Source organism: Coloeus monedula (assembly GCF_965178545.1).
Source record: "Coloeus monedula genome assembly, chromosome: 13".
Lineage (NCBI taxonomy): Eukaryota > Metazoa > Chordata > Aves > Passeriformes > Corvidae > Coloeus > Coloeus monedula.
Genome location: NC_138793.1, coordinates 12,716,919 through 12,737,054, shown reverse-complemented (window position 1 = coordinate 12,737,054; position 20,136 = coordinate 12,716,919). Strand labels below are relative to the sequence as shown.

General features: G+C 46.7%; 1 protein-coding gene across 2 annotated transcripts in view; it reads right to left on the bottom strand.

Moving 5' to 3' along the window:
* The window catches only part of GNAO1 (G protein subunit alpha o1), a gene marked incomplete at both ends in the record, with an annotated part of 143,441 nt that overhangs the window by 10,116 nt on the left and 113,189 nt on the right, over window positions 1-20,136 (bottom strand). Inside the window, 4 exons of one of the 2 annotated variants that reach the window (XM_082289765.1) lie at window positions 946-1,133; window positions 5,142-5,295; window positions 13,458-13,587; window positions 14,297-14,425. In XM_082289765.1, coding sequence (XP_082145891.1) covers window positions 946-1,133; window positions 5,142-5,295; window positions 13,458-13,587; window positions 14,297-14,425 — 601 coding nt within the window. Of the gene's footprint in view, window positions 1-945; window positions 1,134-5,141; window positions 5,296-13,457; window positions 13,588-14,296; window positions 14,426-20,136 lie in introns of those variants that run through there. The other variant, XM_082289766.1, reaches the window with a different exon arrangement.

The following is a 20,136-nucleotide window of genomic DNA, read 5'->3' as shown; positions in this document are numbered from 1 at the left end:
CCTCTGCTGAAATCACTAAGGCTGGGAGGTGCTGTGGGAAATGTCCCCAGGCTGGATTCCTTGTCAGGATGCCACTGAGTGTGAGGTCCCCATCAGGACACCATTCCCGGGGCATCTTCACTGCCTACGCTCCAGGGGTCCCAGCCCAGCGGCCCCATGGCCTCCATGGAAGTGCCTCAGAAATGGGTTACAGCAACCACTAGATAAGTTTTATCATTAATTCTGAAAAACTCGAGGTAAAACTGCTACCAGTAATGAATGCTTTTAGACAAGGCTTAGTAGGCTTTGTTACTGTGTCCCTGTTACTCAGACACCAGCAGAACTCGATATGGCTGTTTTACTTGTTCAAATAGCTGTCTGGAAAAAAGGAGAATGTACAAATCCAAGCTATGGTGGCTGCATTCAACACCAAACCCTCCAGCTTTGGGGTCAGAACTGGAGCTGTAAGGTACCCTCAAAATGATCAGGTTGTATCTAGCACTTCCCAAAGGAACAGTGTTTAAAAAAAGGCAGATAACCATGACAATGAACAATATCCCTTAATTTTCAAGGCAAAAAAAAAGTTTTGGTTCCAAACTACACTGTTCCTGACCAGTATGTTAAGGCTTTGATTTTTTTTCCTCTCTTTAAAACTGAAGTATTTTTGTCTTTTGGCAGTTGAAATGCACTTTGTGGGAAATGCGTTAGCTCCCTGCGCAACACTGTGAATTGGAACGGAGGAGTAGAACGGGGCAGCAAGGGAATGAACCAAAAATGAACCAAAGTAAAATAAAATGGGTCTGGGGAAATCAGAACTTGCTGCAGAGTTGTCTGGGACAGGAGGAGGGATTTATGTATTTCTTCCTTGTTATCTTCTGAGGAGGAAAAAACAAGGAAAGGGAGGACCTGTCCGCGGGACTGGAGGACACTCCGGGCGGGGGCCGGGAGCGGAGGGAGGAGGGTGCTTTAGTAGAGTCCACATCCCCGCAGGTTGTTGGCGATGATGACATCTGTGACAGCGTCGAAGACGAACTGGATGTTGTTGGTGTCGGTGGCGCAGGTGATGTGAGTGTAGATCTCCTTGTTGGCTGACTTGTTCTTGCTCTCGTACTGAGTCTGGATGTACGCCACCGCCTCTGTGAAAGCGTTGGGACCTGCAAGAGAGCCGAGAGGAAAGGAAAAAGAGCAGGTTAAAGCAACCCCATGACTTGAAATCCACAGGGTGCCTGCAAACACCCCGTTGTGGGGATGTGGGGAGCTCGTGCGGGCGCCCCATCTCCATCTCAGGGATGGGCACCATTACCAGCCAGGATTGCTGCCAGGCAGGAGATGCTCCCTGACTGTCAGCTCAGCTGTATTTTTATTCTGAGTTGCTGTTTATAGTCTATAGAGATGAAATGGATGAGGGAGCTGAGTGTTAAACAGGCTATGATGGAAGAAATTCCACATCATGGTGACAAAAAAGAGAAGAAACCTGCCAGGAATGCAGTAAATGCTTGACCTAGGGAAAAGGCTTATATTTTTTCCGTTTTTAGATTTTTTTTATTAAAGCTTCAGTTTTTCATAGAAGAGTTAACAAGAATTGAGGGCAGTATTGGTAGCTGTGCCCTAAATCATTAAGAGAAAGAGACATGAAAAGATCCAGCCTCTCTTATAGGGCAAAGTGGGCTTTTCTCAAAAAAACCCCCAACCAAACCCAAAAAAAGGCTGATAAAGAATGTCCTTTTTTTTTTAGGAATTAGGATTGCAGTACTCTTTGCTAGAGCCATGGCTAAAATCACACTGTGAGGAGTTTCTTTTTTTGATATATAGAGATATCTGTGCCAAACCTTACTAACCCTCAAATTTTGTATTAAAAAAAGCTTAGAATGAGTCATGCAAATGAGTAGATCCTTTCTCCTCTGGCCAGCTCTGACCCTGCTCACACACATGGCTCCACTTGGGCACCTGCTTAAGGGTGATGAAGGCTCTGGCTGGCCTGGAGTGAAGCTCCCAGCACTCCAGGCACTGCCTGACCCCCAAAAGGCTCCACAACAGTAACACTGCTACTGCTTTTGGGTCCCTTTCCTTCCATGATGCTTTACTGATGGGAAATGCTGTTATTTGCTAGAGAGAAGCTTACTGGAGATGTGCTGTGGTGGAAGGCAGCTGCTTGGGGAAATCCCACGTGCACACACTTGCACTGCTAGTTGAAGACACGAGTTCATGAAGACCATGGGACTTGAGAACATGCCTGAAGTAAGGGAAGCCAAGTTTGTTCTGGGAGCAGATTCTTGCATGAAGAGCTGTGTAAAGAATCTGTGAATGGTTCCACATGCCGAGCACAACCAAGAGGGTATTTTATGAACAGGAAGTTGGTTGTTCAGAGACATGAGGATTTAGATGCTCGATTCTGTTTAGGAGAGCAGGGAATCACTAATGCCAGCTTGGTTTAAAAAAAGCCGTGGATTCTGCTGCTGCTTTACTAAGTATTGTGGATTAGTTAAAAGCATGAGTGAATTAAGGGGATGGAAACAGTGCTCCAGCAAACAGCAGGCAAATTTGTGGATGCAGTCTTCTAATAATTCCCTGTCAGCAGAACTAATGGACATCAGAAATTTCATTTCATTAAAAGCACTTTGTGGAACCTACTTGTGATGTTGAAAGTCTGCTTGTTCAGTTTATAGGCTTTTATCAAATAATTCTTTCTAACTCCAGGGCAACATTCTAATAATGTTGCTTTTTCATGAGGCCACGAGGGCTTCATCCTGTGAGCTGTGGCCAGCAAAGCAGGGGCAAGCAGGCTGAAGTGTGTGCTTGGGTCTAAAGCCTGGGCTGAATGTTAGCACAGGTAACTTGTAAGAGCATTGCTGAATACCTGGGGGTGAGATACTCCTTACCTCAGATCGCTGTTGGATCATTTAAACGACTTTCAGCAGTCAGACTTCCTGCCCTCTCTGATGGCACAAGAGAGACAGGAGATCCGTTGAGGGTCTCTGGCATTGTGAGAACTCCCAGCTTCCAGAAAAGCATCTTGAAGGAATTCAGAGCACCTTTAAGGTCCCCTGAGACTTGGGGAAGATTGGTTTGGTTCACTTGTGGCTGAAGTGCTCCAGACAGACGCTTTGTTTTCCTCTGTTTAATCAGCCAAGAGCTTAGCTACATGTGTACGAGGGTCTGCCTCCCCCACTGAACTCTCTTGGGCTGGGATAGCTTGGGAAGGAATATGTAAAATCACATTCCTTCTTGTTCTAGTCTCTCTGACATCAGGGGTTCTGTAAAAATGGTATTTCAGAGTGAGGTTTCTGGGAGACAACAGTGAAGATCCACAAAACCAGGTGCACAAAATGTCATCAGGAAGGAGTGAGAGGTGAAGGTTTGCTTCACTGAGAAAAGGAAAGGGAAGAGGACATGACAGAAACCATCCAGCATACAGAAGCACTGCTGTAAAGAAGATGGTGATGAGCTTCCCTACAAACCATCCAAAAGCAGCAATCTAATTTACAACCAGGAAAATTTGGGGTAGGCATTATTGTGAGCTTTCAGCTGTAAAGACTGAAATTTCCATGATTAGATCTTTTCAGACAAATGTGTCGGGACTATGTTGGTTCTGTCTGGACCAAGCAGATGAGTAGATGGCTGAAATGTGCTGGTAGTGACAAACACCAAAATCTTCCCCAGTGAGGAAGCCTGCAGATGTTCTGAATTCAGCTGGAGTCATTCAGCTCCATGGCCACAGACCATTCAGCCCAAAGCAGCAATGAGGAATCACTTTTGTCTATTCACAGTGAAAAATCAAGTGCTCAAAGATAAGAAGCTCTGGTTAATAATTTGTTGGCCTCCCCAGAAATGTGACACTCTTGGTGCTCCTGGTTCACAACTGTGTTTCCTGACAAAGAGATTGGCTTCTCTGTCTGTTGGCTTGATTCATCTGGATGTCTCCGGTGAGTTTAAATAATTCATGACGATAAAAGTTTATTTTTGTGCCATCTCGGAATGGTAATGAGGGTGTGTGGAAGCCAGCGAGATGCAGAGGGAAGCAGCAGGGTGCAGCTGCAGCCTTTGCATGGGTGATGTATTCCCATCATTAGCGGGTCAGATGCCAGGCAGGCAGCACAAGCGGGGGCTTCTTGCACACTGCCCATCCCAGAGCTCCTGCTCTCACCTCCACAGATCACCAAGGCCTCCTCCTCCCCAGCCAAGCTCAGGGCACAGCTCACTGTGGCTCTCCTCTGCCTGCACTATGGGTTAGGAGGTGTGGGTAGACCAGAAAATGAAACACCTTGTTTTCTACCGGCATTTAACTGGAAGTGTTTCCATGTACAGACACTTGATGTCGGCAAATCTGAGAGCAAAACTGGGGACTCCTCAACTAATGTGATGAAAATTTATTGCTTGAGCTGAAGCAGCCAAGCTGTGAGACCTGCTGTCTGCACACTGGAGGGCTGATCATGGAATCATAGAATGGTTTGGGTTGGAAGCGATCTTTAAAGGTCATCTAATCTAATGCCCCATGAGTGATCAGGGACATCTTCGACCAGGTCAGGTTGCTAAGAGCCCTATCTAGCATGAACATTAATGTTTCCAGGATCATGATGATTCTACAGCCCCACAGTGCCTGATAGTGAGGAAAGTGGCCAGGATCTGCAGAAGGATTCTTGTTGTGGCCATAAGGGAACATGGTCGGGTATGAAAGAACGAAGCTGTACTCCAGCCAAGAACAGCCTAACAAACTCGTGTGTTGGTCTCTTGGACACCAGTCACCCATCTATAATGCTTATGCTCACTGCACCTTTCTGAGAGACCTGCAAGAAAGTTCATGATCCTATGTGACACAGGGAACCAGGGCACACGGGTTTGGGGAGTGCACAGCGGCCCCACACCTGCAGGTGCTGGTTTGGCATCAAACCCATCAGTGAGGTAGAAATCGGACACCCTGCTCAGTGGTGGTGGCCAAAGGGCCAGCAAAGAACTTGGGTCAAGTCATCCTCCTGCTTTAAGTGGACCATGGTGGGGGTGATCCTTTGACACTTACTGAAATAAAACCTGTAGTGAAGCCAGTGCGAGCTCTATCTCTGCATCTTTAGCCTCATTGCCTGCGATACACTACAGCATCAGCCTGGCTGGGGAGTGCTCTGTGGTCCCTTTGCTAAGCACTCCTGTACAGCCACATTTCTCATTACCTGTGTACTCAGGAAAGCAGATACTCAGTGGAGATTTCTTAATTTTCTCCTCAAATATGTCCTTCTTGTTTAGAAACAGGATGATAGATGTATCTGTGAACCATTTGTTGTTGCAGATGCTGTCAAAAAGCTTCAGAGATTCGTGCATGCGGTTCTGCAATAGAAAGGAAAGATCACATCAGGCCAAAGCTAGTAACCCAGGGATGTTCAACATGTAGGGAAATCTAAAACAACTAAATTAAGGAGGAAAGCAACAAAAAATAAAATCTACAATATACATAATAAATTTATGTATACATACAGCTGAACATATACATACACAGATGCAATCCCTGTAACATCTGACATACAATTAGTAACTTAAGGGCATTTAACAATACCGAGCTGTTTTGATTTTGCATAACATTAATTTACAGGATCCCAGCTCATAGAAATCATCATGCACCATGCATGGATGGAGAATTATTTTTGCCCTTTGATCAGATTTATGTGTCGGTGTAGCTCATGCAGATTTTCTAAAATGTTTTCAATAATTTTTCTAAAATGCTTTTTCCACTTTCTCAAATGTGTGCGGCACACAACTGGTTGGATACATTAACCAAGGACTGGTAGATCCTTGAATTAATCTAGAGTTGGAAGCAGACATCAAGGTGACATAATTTTGGAAATGACCTTGCCGTGACCTTTGCCTGGTTTTGTTATTTTGTTTAGTGTTGTCTGTTGGGCTTTTAATTTTTAAATTTTTTTTTTTTTTTTAGTTCTCTTGGAAGATGGCTCAACAGAAAGTGTCTTGCAGAGAGGAAAAAAAGTGAAAAGGGAAGAAATAGTATAAAAAGGAAAACATAACAAAGAACATCTAAGAACAACCAGACTAGAAGTCAGGCAGCTACCACTGGTGTTAGCTCATGCCTCTAGAAGAAGATTAGCCACTCGCCAGCAGAAGAGCCATACATCCAAATGCACGCACAGCGAGAAGTCAGCTTTTTGGTTATAGGTCATGCAAAAAAAGACACAGAAAAGGAGAGAGATAAGAGGAATGAAAAAACCAGACCGGTTAGAGAGTTGCAAAGTCCGCCACATGGGTTTATGGTGGTGGAAAGAGCTCACGGCAAAGTCAACCAAGTGTCATGTTCCCCGCTGCTTTCAACTCTCAATTCGGTTTTTCTTTTTTTTTTTTTCTCGGTTCAAGAGAAGCTTCATACCTGCCAAATTTGGTTGGTCTCTCAAATGCTCATTTTTTGGCCTTTGTTTGGCTAGATAAGGTCAGACGGCCGAGGAAAAGCTGTGGTGGTGCCGAGGCTGGCGACGTTTGGCGCCGAGGCCGACGCCGGAGTGCGCACGCCGGTCGCGTGGCCATCTCTCAGCCGGGAGCCGGGTAGTGCAGAGAGCAGGCGCGGTGAGGACGAAGCACACCCAAGAGTCAGGGGGTTATCAAAGGCAAAGCATGGTACAGACCAGACCGGCTCCTCGGCTTTTCCCAGCGGGATCTCCTTGGGACAGCACTCCCCAAACCCGCCAGCGCACGGAAGAAACCGGTTACAGCTATCACCACAGAGATACTGAAGAGAACAGGGCTGCACGGGCTTGTTACTGGAGGGTTTTTTGGGGTGGGTGCAGCACGTCCTGTTGCCCCCAGCCCTGGATTTGGGAATGTGGAGTGGTACATGAGTCAGCCAGGGGCCTTCACCCTGCTCCCACTCCATTTCACACCTGTGCTGGCAGCACAGTTTAGCCCAGCACTTCATTGATTAACACATTCCTTTTCATTGATACACTTTAGCATCTACTGAATGTTTTATATAGACAGAAGAGGCTCCGTGGATGAAAGAAACATCTGATCCAGCCCAGAGTGAAACAGGACACGTGGGATTTGCTGTGCTCTGTCTTGAATGACCGCGCATTTCCCCGCTGTTTGTATCGACACACGGGGACAACGCAATCACATACAAACGTAAAATGCATTTGCTCATCGGGTCTCAGTTGCAATACGTTGCTTATCTGGATCATCCTGTGTCTGTGGGCGGTTTTTTGCTAACCCATTTGGTACTGGCTGGTGTGGGAGCCCCTGGAGCAATGCTCCTACTTGTGGTACCAAAATTGTAACCACACAGAAACCTGGTGTACAAAGGTTTTGTACAGGAGATCCTTGGGTACCCAAAGCCTTTGGGAGGAGAGAATGAAGTGGAGGGTGGTCAGGGGAACATAAAGCAAATACAATTAACCATTTTTTAACGCAGGGTCCCTCACATTTTAAATGACATTTTTATCATCCTTGCTGATTTAAAATAAAAGCATGGACAAACACGTGAATGCTGCTTGCAGGCTAAACCCACAGCTCATCCGCAGCAGACATCAGCCATCTGGGCAGCCTCGTGCCACAGCTGCCACACTGCACAGTCCTGGAGGAGAGCAGAGGGGTGAAACTGCTCTTCATGGCATGGGGAACACCATGGGTGACATCGGGTTTGTCTAAGAAACAGAAGCTGAGTACTTCTCAGCTGGGCTTCATGGTTAGGTGAAGCCAACTTTTTCTACAGTTCTAAGACTGTGTAAGGATCCTACAGAAGTCCTCCTACTTCTCTTACACAGTTTGATCAATTTGCATTAATGCATGTTAGGAGATGAGACTGTTTTCCCAAGAAATAGTGACTCTTAGTGTTCAGTTGTAACCAGAATATAGAATTACAGAATCATATACACACAGCACAAACCTCTGAAACATCCCTCTAAAACATGAGGGTTACACGAAATGTCCTCTATTCCTTTCAGATTCCTGAAACAAGTTTCAAAGCTTCCTAATACCATCTGACCTGGCTTTCTGATCTCTACAGGTTGATTTTTCCTCCAGCTTTGCCAGTTAGACAAATAAACATAATGAACTACTCTGCCCACTCATTTTTATTTACGTGGGAAATGTTTTGGTCTTAAAATCCACCTTTTCCTTCCCCACCACCAAAGAGAAGATGACATGATTCAAAAGCGAGAAATTGCTTTCTGTGTCTGGCAAAGGTGCAGAGCAATATTCTGGTGAGCAGGCATGGATGCTTCTGTTGTCATACCTGGATGCCATATGGGAAATGCTGTTGCATCCCAGAGGGCTTATGGGAGCCCATGCAAAGACACAAGCTGTCCTGGTGCTGGCTAGCATCAGGAATCCTCACTGTCTCCCTTTTCTTTCCCTTCCCAACTGTTACTAGTTCAATAGATGTTTGTAGGAGCCCTCCAACAGCTCAGGCAGAGCCAGGTGCAGAGGTGAGGATGAGGCAGCAGTGTCTGGGTACCATATGTAAAAGGACAGGCTGCTGCCAAAGGAGGAGCGAGAAGTTAAATCCCCCAAATAATCCCCCTCCTCACAGTAAAGCCACAGTGGAAGACCAATTTAGTCCCTTAGAACTTGCCTGGGGCCCCTTTCAGGAGCACCTGTGCTGCTGTGATGGGGCAGATGTACCTACTCTGCTAGGAGGCACTAACGGTTTTGCTCCTCATACTTTCAGATGAAGTGACACAAAGAACTTCACCTGCTTTTGGACCTATCATGCTGCTTTTTTCACTTTATGTTGGGTCTATCATTAAGGGAAGAGCTCTTCAGACATGAATTTCTTAATGTCACTTCCTATTTCAAAATTGGTATTTTAAATCCTTAAGTCTGCAAATACTTTGTACCCCAACAAAAAAGCAGCCCCACCACCCATGTTACAGAGGAGTAACCACTCGTCCATGCATATTCAAAGTCCAGTTAACTTTTCCTGCACAGAACAAGAGGCAGAATTGCTCACAGCTGAGTTCAGATGTCATTGCACAACTGTGTTCCTGTCACTGATGTGAAGAGCAAACAGCTTTTCACTCAGCATGAGGGAGAAAGGATGCTGCGGTCAAGACTCTGTCCAGGCAGAAACACACTCATAAAAACCATCTTTTTTTTCACCAGAGCATGGGAGGAGACCTGGTGATTTCTGCAACACACAGTTGATTCAATATTTTCTGTTTTCCTTGGTGATTAAGTGCTTGCTGTCACGCAAACTATAAGGACACTGATGGTTATCCTATGCACAGCCAACTCCATATTCCCCCTCCTGCTTATATTTCCTAAGATGCCCAAGCCACTTTGGTTGCTTTGTCACTCCTGAGGCAATTCCTGAGCACTGCAATTCCATTTTCCTTGCCCAGTGACAGCAGAGAGAGCACACTAACCAGGTCATACAGTGCAGTATGAACCAACAGGCCAACACTAATGCACACCAAGGGTTACCAGCACAGAGCCTTCAACCCATCCCATCCTCAGCAACGGGGACACAAATAATACTTGGATGCCTTGGCTAGATATGGTTGACCTAAATATCTTAGCTTCAGAGGCAACTATGTGCAGCATCAACACCTCCCTCTCTTGCCATTACTCCTTTGAATTTGCAAGGTAAAAAACAGAGGATAGTCTCAGTTCCCAGAGCAGGTCCCATTCCATTGCTGTTTTTTAAAAAATATCATTAGGAATTCTATTTAGAAGGAACAATGGAAATCTACCTGTGTGAATCATCTTCTCTAGTTTTACTGAGTGATATGACTGCCCCTCTCTCTTCCCAGATTACAGAGCTGGGGCTTTTCCTTCTGTAACCTCAACTTATGAAACAAAAAGATAAAGTCACAAATGAAACAAAATCGCCTTGTTACGCAAAGACATAATCCAGGGAGATGTTCTGCCAGTTAAAGCAGGATGTTCCCACTGTGTACAAATATGGCAGAGAGCCTGGCAGCTCCTTGTGAAGCACTTGGTAAAGGCACAGACAGGTGCAATACCTTGAGGACAGTGGCTTGTGCATTGGATGGGCTGGGCAGAGGGCACCGTTTTGCCACATGAGCTCTGGCTTGGGCTTTGGCTGGCAGCAATGGGACTGATGAAGGCACTGCCTGAATCTCTCTCATGCCTTGTTCCTCTCCCCTGGAAGCTGGGCACACAGGGACACAGTTTAGATCTGCCAACAGCAGCATAAGGTGTTGGAAGCAATGGGAGAAGTTGGATTCAGCAGCACTGGGAGTTTCTGTGAAAAGTGTGATCTTTACGGGTGTATGGGCCTAAAAATCACAGATACAGGAAGTTTTCTTTATTTTCTTTATATCTTTCTGATCTGGACATGGGGAAGTACTTGCTTTCCTCAACTCCTGCTGTGTGGCTCTTTGTGACAGGGAATTAGAGAGAAAATACATCCCTTATAAAAGACAGCCTGCCCTTAAGGAGCAGGGACAGCTTCAAGCACAACAGTCTTGTTTTAGCTGCTGCAGGAGGATGGGTGCTCCGTCTTTTAAAACAAAGAGCACAATAACCCACAAAACAACTTTACAAGAATAGAGCTGTGTTTGAATTTTAAGGGCAGGGACAGGTCAGAGAGTGTTTCACCTAGCTTTGTTTAACCAGCTCTTTGGAAAGGATTCAAAATAAACCTGTTTGTGAGCTTTTTTCAGTGAGACAAACTGACCCTACACTTGTCCCACCTGGAGCTTACCAAGGTGAGCCTGTCCCTGGTCCATGTGATGCTGACTGCATCTCAACTGCAGTTTCCTCCACCTGAAGTGTGGTTTGACTTAGAGAAGTGCAAAAAGCACCTGTGAAATCCTGTGCTTATTGACAACAGGGTGCTGAGTGCAGGAGGAAAAGCCATTCTCTATGTGCACCCAGCTTTGGAAGGGTTTTTTTGGACCTTGATATGCAGTAGGGCTCTTTACCTCTCATGGCTCCATGCCAGCAATGAAAGCTCTCTGCAAGTCCTTTCATACTCATGGAGACATCTGTACAGCCCCCAAACCTTCAGCAGATCCACACAGCTGGAAGTGCCTGGACTGTAGTAAGTAACTCTAAAAAATGAAGCTAGAGGAGCAGCATCCAGCTCACTTTCTCAGCTGCCTCCTCTTTGTGTTTTCCAAGTGAGAAGCAATAAAAGCTGATTGACGTCATTAAAGCCGGCAGATGTGACGGATGCAGACAGCAAATTGGCTGACTGACGAGATGCTGCTTTACTGCTGGGTTTTTGGAGAGGCACCACATTACCAAGGAGGGGACCAAATGCTTGGGGGTTCACCTGGGAGGGGCCAGGGTCTGTGGGTGCCACATTTTCCACCTGCCATTTGTGATGGGGATATAATAGGACAGGCAAGATCCAACACCACTTTTTTTTCCTGACTGCACTGGCCTTGCTCAGGGTTGTTTATTTGGGTTAGGCAGGGGCGTCCCGCCGGCGTGGTGGTGGCGATGCCGAATCCTTTCCCCATTTACGCCGAATGTGTAAATGAGCAGCAGCTGCCTCTGCCCTCCTGTTGCTCAGCATCTCCTGAAATGTGTTGTGAACAGGGACTGAAATAGCAAGCAAATGTCAGTGCTGTGCCAGAGCTGTACCAGGTTGCTCTCCTGCTGCAAAAGGAAAGTTGGAGATGCATAAATCCCAGTTTCTGCAGCGCGGCACTTCAGGGGGGAGGCTGAGCTGGCTCCGGGGTGGTGCTGGGTGAGGGACAATCACTGGCAGGGCTCTCCCCAGGAGAGATGCTCTCACCTCCAGTTCAGAGCAGCAGAGTTAAGGCTGACATTTAAAAAATGGCATTGACATTCAGGCCATTCCATTTTGTGCTCCATGGCTTTGAATCACAGGCTCTGACTTGTGTAGATGGTCACCCAAAGGCGACCTGTATTAAAAGCTGCCTTTGGCTTCATAATTTGGGTGTCACAGTCCAAGTTATACCTGCAGAGCACCTTGCTCTCTGCTCATATCACAGCTTTGCTCCCTGTCTCTTGGACCTGCCCTCTCCCTGTGTGTTCTTCTGTGTCTCCTGGCTGATTTTGCCGCCCAGCTGCAGAGCTCTACAGTGGTGAGCTAATGGCTGGATTTTTCAAATCATGTCAGGAGATTTTGGTTCCTTCCCAGTAAATCCTACAAGGCTGAGCTCCTTGAGCATATCAAGGCCAGGGTCAGGGGGAGGAGACAACTGGGGATAAATAAGTGGACATGAGAGGATGTAGAGTGTCTCAATCAATCTGCAGGGACACAGTCATGGTCACAGAATCACAAGGACCATCAAGTCCAACTGGTCCTGCACAGAACAACCCCAAGACATGCCTGAGAGCATTATCAAAATGCTTCTTGAACTCTGTCAGGCTTGGTGCTGCGACCACTTCCCTGGTGAGCCTGTTTCAGTGCCTGATCACATTCTGGGTGAAGAACCTTTTCCTAATTTCCAGCCTAAACTTCTCCTTGACACAGCTTCATGCCGTTACCAGTCCTGTGACTGGTAATATTAATATCACCCAGAACTCTGGCATCGATATGATTCAAACAACCAGGTGATTTCATCAAAGAATTTGCTAGAGCTCATAAACCTGGCTCAGAGACTAGAAACCAAAGTCTCCCTCGTCTTTTTGGGACAAGACAAGCATCACCTAACAACAATCTTTCCCTTGATCCCATCCTCATCCACAGCTTTCTGCAAGCCTGACATCTTTACCAGCAGGAGAATAAAAAGCCTCAGAGAGACAGAGCTGGCAGGAGTGAGCCCTCTGTGCTGCTGCTGCTGCTGCAGATTGGGCACTGATGAAACCATTACTGAGTATGGCCTTCAATTCCTTTTCATTAGATAAATATAACTGGGTGCCCACAACAGTTGTCATTAGTCCCAAAATCGTGTATCCCCATAATACTGAATGAATGGTCAGAATACACTACTGAGTCTTACCGTAGCCTTTCTGTGTATTCAATTCACTTGTATTAATTGCACTCTAATGCCAGGGAGAACACAGGTCCTCACCAGCTTTATTTCCAGATGGTATTTTGAGCCTAATGTCACAGTGGGAAGTCATAAAATCTCTCCTAGAGCAAATTACCTGAGGAATCAAACAGTTCCATTCTCACTAAGGAAAATGAATTTCTGTAGCCTGAAGAAATAGGTTATATTCCTAGGCTGAGCCCCAGGTGTGTACTGCTGTCCTGCACCTCTGCACCACAGCCTGACTGCTTCCCTGTTTTAAAGCCCACCCAGCTGTATTCTCTTGCTGGATATAGGGTCCTGTAATGCATTTTGAAAACACAGGTTGGCTAGAAAGGAGAAGCAAACCACAACAGCTTTACCAGCATAAGGAAGCATTACCTGGGCACGCAGACTTCATATCAAAAAATGTGGAGGAGGACAGATCTCCCCAGGATTTCAGAGTCAAGGGGGAGCGACGGACAAAAGCACATTACTGTAGCACCTCAGGGAGCATTTGGCGATCTCTGAGGAGCTGCTGGCTATGCAGTATCCCATAAAGAGGTGTTGGGGCCTCCAAGACCCAGTTAGACTCACCGTGGTTTCGTCTTCATGGAGCACCTGGTCGTAGCCACTCAGCGCGACACAGAAGATGATTGCTGTGACATCCTCAAAGCAGTGAATCCACTTCTTGCGTTCTGATCGCTGGCCCCCGACATCGAAGAGCCTGCAGCACAGGGGAGGACCATCACCACCCACTCCTCCCTAGTTACCAGGGAACTTTAGCATTCTTGGCATTTTCTGACCACATGGGCCCTGGGAGGCTCCAAATACAAAGCAGTGGGTCTTTCACCCCTAGTTTGGTCTTCTCCTCCAGAGCCTGCAGCTGAGGAGGACCAGGAGGAGCAGTTACAGACAGGGATGTGGGGACTTGTGGGAGAGCCTTAACAGCGTGCTGGGTCCCAAAGGGTCTGTGGAGGTGGAGACCACACATTCTTGACTTTTATATGCTCTAAATACTGTCGGTGTGTGGCTTTCTGTCTTTGTGCCCTCTTCTCTCTACTGGATGGCATCATGAGGGTCAATGTATTGTGTTAAATACATGTGACTGACCCACTTAAGAGAAAAGATCTAGCCAAATACTTTTACATTTATGAGGCTTGATCAGATTTGGGGGTCAATCTTGTATTATACATTCCAACAAAGAGGTGTTTGGGTTAGAAGCAGCTGCCATGAGCTTCTACCTTACAGGAAGTGACTTTCAAGGCAGGATTGTCAAACATTTCATTTTGTTGACTCTCCAAAATGCTGTGTCTTCTGCAGTGGGAGTTATCCATGCATTAACCAGCAATTTAACAACTTCTTCTTTAGGAAGTATGGGGAAACCCTGTGATAAATAGTTGTTCTGTAAATTTACTGTACAGTTTTAGACTAACCTGAAGTGGAGGTTTTTGAATGTGAAATGGGTTTCTACGATGCCAGTTGTTTTGACCCTGGTTCGGAGAATATCCTGCTCCGTGGGCTGGTAGTCTGCAGCTCCAATTCGATCTAAGCTGTCTAGGTAGCTATGAGAAGAAGGGAAAAGAAAAGAAAACAGCTAAGAATAAGACACACATTAATCTTTGTCAATCTTAGATGAATCCTTCAGCTTCCTATTAATCTTTTCCAATCTCATTTTTCATGGCTGAATGTATTGTAGCTAAAGGAAAAAAAAAATCCTATTCTAGGGAAAAACAAACCTCAGTAAGCTAATCATAAAATCTGATAGGGAACTGAAAGCAGGAAATTAAGTGTGGTGTGTTGTGAGTCCCGACTGCAATCTGTGAAAATACACAGTTTTAATATTAACTTGCTATTTTTATCCCCTGAGGAACAAGGGTCCAAATTGGTCCATTGTGCTGGATCCTGTACACACACCTTTTTCTGCAAGGGTTTATTCAGATGAGAGGTTGGAGCATACAGGTCTTGCTCCCAGAACATACAGGTCGAGTCCCCTTTGGAAACACCTCTCTCTGTGCTGGGAAGGGAGGACATGCCGTGCCTTGCTTTCAGTCAGCTCAGATGAAGGGAGATGAATCTGCACAAGTGAGTCACTGCTTCAGTTTGAAATCCAGCATGGGGCTGGGGCTGCGGGAGATGCAGCTCTTGGAAAGAATCCAGGACCCCACCTAAATGGTGATAATCTGAGGGTATAAACTGGGGTTTTGGGGGAGCAGAGGGGAGATTTAGCTTTCTAAAGCACTTGGACAGTTTAAAACATGTAACTTTATTCTGCTTTAGGCTTAAAATCTATGAACACAGGCAATGCCTCGCTAGGCTGAAACTTGTGGTAGGAAGTTCTGTCTTTTGGCATGAAATGTTTGTGTAGAGGAACCCAACAGCTTTGTACATATGACCACAATCCAGTTTTCCATCCACATTCAAGACAATTTTTAAAAACAATTTATAAAGAAAAGAGGAATTGGGATTACAATTTAATACAAATTATAAACACAGAGCTGCATCACACAGCAGTCTTTCTCACCACCATTAAGGCTGCACGCAGACACTCCAGTTTCTCTTAAAAGGGTTTTGATGAGCATTACAGGGCATAAATGCCCACCTCTAGCCCCAGGAGCATCAATCTAATGCACTGAGATGCTTTCAATATACTGTGGATATAATAGAGCATGTCTGCATGAACAGTGATCTTTTCCTTTGATCCCCATTCCTGGATGTCACCCAGAGAGACAGTGGGGCAGGAGGTGACCTGCTGGTGGCAGGACAGGAGGGTACCTATTTAGGTGGCAGAGGATGGCAGCTTTGCCCAATGCAACAGGCAGAGAATAAAGAGTAGTAAGAGGAGCCGCACAGCTGCAGAGAAGGAAAAGATTTTGTTGTCTCAGGTAAGATTTTGCTGGTGAGTGTGAGATGATATGAGCTGGAGCTATTCACTCAAGACAGTCATGATGTCTATGCTTGACTTTCAGTTTAGCTAAATGCAATTTCTTTTAAACACAGAGTGTGGATTTAGTCCTGATGAGTAACTAAACCAGCCCCCCTCAGCTCACATGCCTTGCCACAGCACATCCCCTTTGGCCTGAACTTGGCCCTGACCTGCTCCTGGAGATGATACCCCTGCTGCATCCAAAACCAGGAGTAGCTTTCCATTTGTGTCCTGGAGGGAGTGCTCTGAGCTAGGGCTCTAGAGCAGGACACCCGGTGAGCTGGAGCTGTGCACTCTGCTACCCAGCAAAACTCCCTGCCACCGTCTCTCATGCCTACCCCACAAGTCTGGAACAACAAACAGACAGCCAAACTCTACACTGAGGTCAAATACAAACCTCACCCTGCTCGTATCACGTATTTTCCCTACCCATCATATTTATAATTTATTTTTGCTAAACAATTTCAAGAATCACGTCACCCAGAGAAAAGTATATAAGCTAACCAGGCTTATTTTTGTTGTGCCCTTTTTCAAGCATTTAAAGGCATTGTGGTTTTGTGACAGATGCTCCTTTAATAACCCTATGATGGGCACTGGATGGATGAATGGGGCTTCATTTGAAATCAGATCCTTGGCTGTGACGGCTGAAGCCATGATCACTCATCTATTCACAACTGGTGTCAACTCCTGTTATTTAAGAGACAGCTGCATCTCTTCACAGGGCCCCGCAGACTGAGGCAGTTCTGCAGTGCTGGTATTCAGAGACCCAGGCTCTCCTCTGTCCTCAGGAACAGAGTACTTCAAGGTGATGTTAAAAAATGGAGGTGTAAGGGGGGGGGTTTCTTTTCCTCTTGCAGCTCTTAGCAGTACCCTGAATTCCTTTATCATTTCCTCCATCTTCATTTTCTGCATTTTCTGATGACCCAACTCTCTTCAATTTAACGTTCTGCATTAATTATTCTTGCTTTTGAGATCCTCCTTTTATGCTGGGAGTGCAGCAAATGAAGAAATCTACTACAAAGCAGCCAAAGGACTCAGGTTCTCAGCAGCACAGTGATGGAGAAGCTTGTTACTGTAATTGCTGCCTTTGACCCACAATGATTTGCTGGTGAATGGCAGCATCACCGAAACTCTGGGCTGTGTGCTGGGATTTCAGGGCGTTCTCACTCACACTACAGAATGCCCAGTCCATGGCTCTTCCACACAGCATTCCCCGTGGCTGCCTGACAGCAAGGCAGCTCCAGATTGATTTGATCCTGCATTCAGCCTGGCTCTGAGGCTTGGAAAGCTCTGCCTCCCTTCCCTTGTGATGCAGCCTTTCATGCCTGGCTCCACCCAAGTTCTCTGGGGGATCAGAGGTTTGGGGAAGCTGGTGCAGCCTGCCAGCCTCTCGAGAGGGCAGGATGATAGTGACAGAGAGAGGGGAGAGCCAAGCAGGATCCATCCCATCTACCCTCTCCTACCTGACAGCATCTAGTTTCTGATCCCAGCTGGGATATCTCCATAGGAACCTCAACTGGGGGCCCTCTAGCACCTGCTTCCCAGTGGTTAACTGGTGCTCTAGCAGAAGAATACTCAGTATCCCCAGTACTCAACCTTTTCTGGCTGCAGGTGAGCTGAGCTCTGCAAGTCTAGAGCCTTGATGTCACTCCCCCACCAATGCCTCCAGCCTGGCTGCTGGGCACTCCAGCTCCAGTACCTGCTTGCCAATACACCCTTTGCCTTTTCTGTTAACTCCTCTCTTCATCTCTTTCCTCACCTCTAGTCTTTTCCAGCACTCTGTGTATTTCTCAATGACTTAAATTCTTTCAGTTGCCTGGGTCTGTTTCTCATCTCTTCCTGGGAGTCTCGATGGGGGTCAGCCATCAATTTATATGAAGTTATAAAACATTTTCAGTGCTGGTTTTGAGGCTGCATTCCAAAACTGTTTAAATCTTTGGCTGCTCTCCCCTAGAGAGAGACTCGGGCTGCAGCAGATATTTCTTCCCCTGCACTCGGCTGTAGCTGAGCTGGACCCTGTCGGTGTGTGCAGCCTGTGAAGCTCAGCTGGAGGAGTGTGCCGTGGCATGGCTGCCACACTAACACCCAGCTGTGGGAATGGGAGGATCAGCCAGGCTGCTGTTTGGATGCTGAGCTGATTTTAGCTGCTGCTTGTTTTCCTGGGTTCCTGCTGGAGGTATCTCTGAGATGTCATCTCAGAGAGTGCTGGTGCTCCCTGTCCATGCTGCTTGGAAGGACCTGCTGGTGTGAGCCTGAGCTGGGGGAGAATGGTGTACTTCAGGTGTGCCACCTCTTTGGGAACAGGGAAACCCAAGTGGGGACAAATTGCTACACATGGTGCTGGATGCAGCACTCCTGGTATGCCCTTTGAGCTGAAAATCTCAAGGCCAAACTGTTGTGGGAGATAATTAGTTGTCACAGCCAACAGGCTCTATGACACATAATCCCCTCAGAAGCTGGCATCTGTTTAACCAGCAGAAATAAGAGCACTTTGGAGGCCGCGGAGTGAGAGCTTGGCTCCCCCTTCCATGCCATCGATGCTGGCATCAGAGCTCTTCCATTTCCCAGCTCCAGGGTTTGCACGCTGGAGTGGAAGCATATCTGAAATGACACATCAGCTCTTACTTGCAGCCTGCTTTGCTCTGGGTTTGCAGGGGTTAAAAAAAGCTGAAGGAAGGTTAGAAGGTTTGTGAGTATATGAGTAACCCTCTAGCATTTCTGCTCCTGAGCCGAGTAGCTCCATTACTGCTTATATCTTATTTTAAATGCTTCGTTTTGAAGCAGATTGCAGGTTTCTGAGTTACTCAGTTTAACATGCTTAGGAAGGTGAAGCCCAACTATGTTATGCTGCTAAAAGCAAAATGCAGAGGAAATGGCAATTCACAAATACAGGGAGAGGAGATCATTGAACAGAGGCTAAGAAAGGCAGGAGCTCTATACAGGCTAGCTGATAGTGAATAGCTACACACAGTTGTATTGCCCCTTCGTTTGCTGTTTCCAAGAGCATCTGGTAGCAGCACTGTTGATGCCAGAGACACTGCATGGAGAAAAGGAACTTTTGTCCAGGTGTCCCACAGGAACAGCTCAGCGGCAGCAGCCTTCGTGCAGTGTGTGCACAGGGACCCCTCCCCAGGCTCTCAGCTACCATGGGAACCTTCTCCCAGGACTGTGCTGCCTATGCCAAAAGCTCCACTGTCTGCTTTCTTGGATGAAGAAGTGCGGCTGAGGTTGGAGGCTGTGGTCAAGGCTGGATACCTGCGGCAAAGCTTACACAGACGGACATTCACGTCTGTTGAGCATCATGGCAATAGGACAGTTAAATGTCTATTGGATTTTTCCTTGCCTTGAGCATGACACCTTTGCAGTCTTTTTGCATCATCCAGCTCCCCCCGTGCACACCCAAGGTGGTCACACTGTGCTGATGCCACGGTCACATCCTCAGTGCTCAATGAGCTGCGGTGCAGCAGCAGCCACAGCTGGGTCTTGGTCTGGGGCAGGTCTACAGGGAGTGGGAGTTGGAGCTTCAAGACAGCAAGCCTGGAGACAGCAGCATCTTCACAGTGGCTCCTCCACCTCGGCTGTCCTGAGTTCTGGCCATGTCTCTTCCATGAAGGAAAGGCCATGTGTGTGTGGGACACCCCAGCCTCGATTTGTTGGCTTGTGTTGTATTTGATGAGGAAGCAGATCCCCATTTGTCAACACATGCAGCTGAGTCACTGCTGGGTTATTTTGGACTCTGTACTGAGGCGCTCAAGGGGCAGCTCCAACACCGTGTCCTGGCAAACGCTGAGTTTTTAATTAAGGTTGTCACAAGTAGGATCCACCTCATCTAAATCTAAATGCTTAGGTAAAGATGGCTCTACCTGAGCACTCCTTCCTTGCACATGGACAGAAGGCTACCTGTGTCTGATCTTATCTTCCACCTCATCTTCTTCCTTTCTTTCAATGATGAACACACAGTTCAATGTATATTTAGCATTAAAACCATTTAATATTTAGTGACCGTAGTGTAAGCGTTCAGAGGATAAGCACTGGGTTTAAGGGAGTGTCAGTAGTGGCTCTACAACAGCAGAGTAAACTCCTGTAGTATCTCCTACCAGAGAGCAAAACCATGAGGGCACTGCTGCCTGAAGGTGTGATTCAGGTTGGTTTGGCTGCCCAGGGCAGCTGGTGCTGGGCAAGTATCCAGAGGTCATGGCACCACAGTTTTTTTCTGCAGACACTATGTACAGTCATATCTGCTGTTATATTTGAGTGAAAGGGGAAAATCAAGCACAGCCCACTCTCAGAATCCGGCACCCATCCAGCACACATAGAGGTGATGTCACAGGTGTCTTAAATAATCATCAG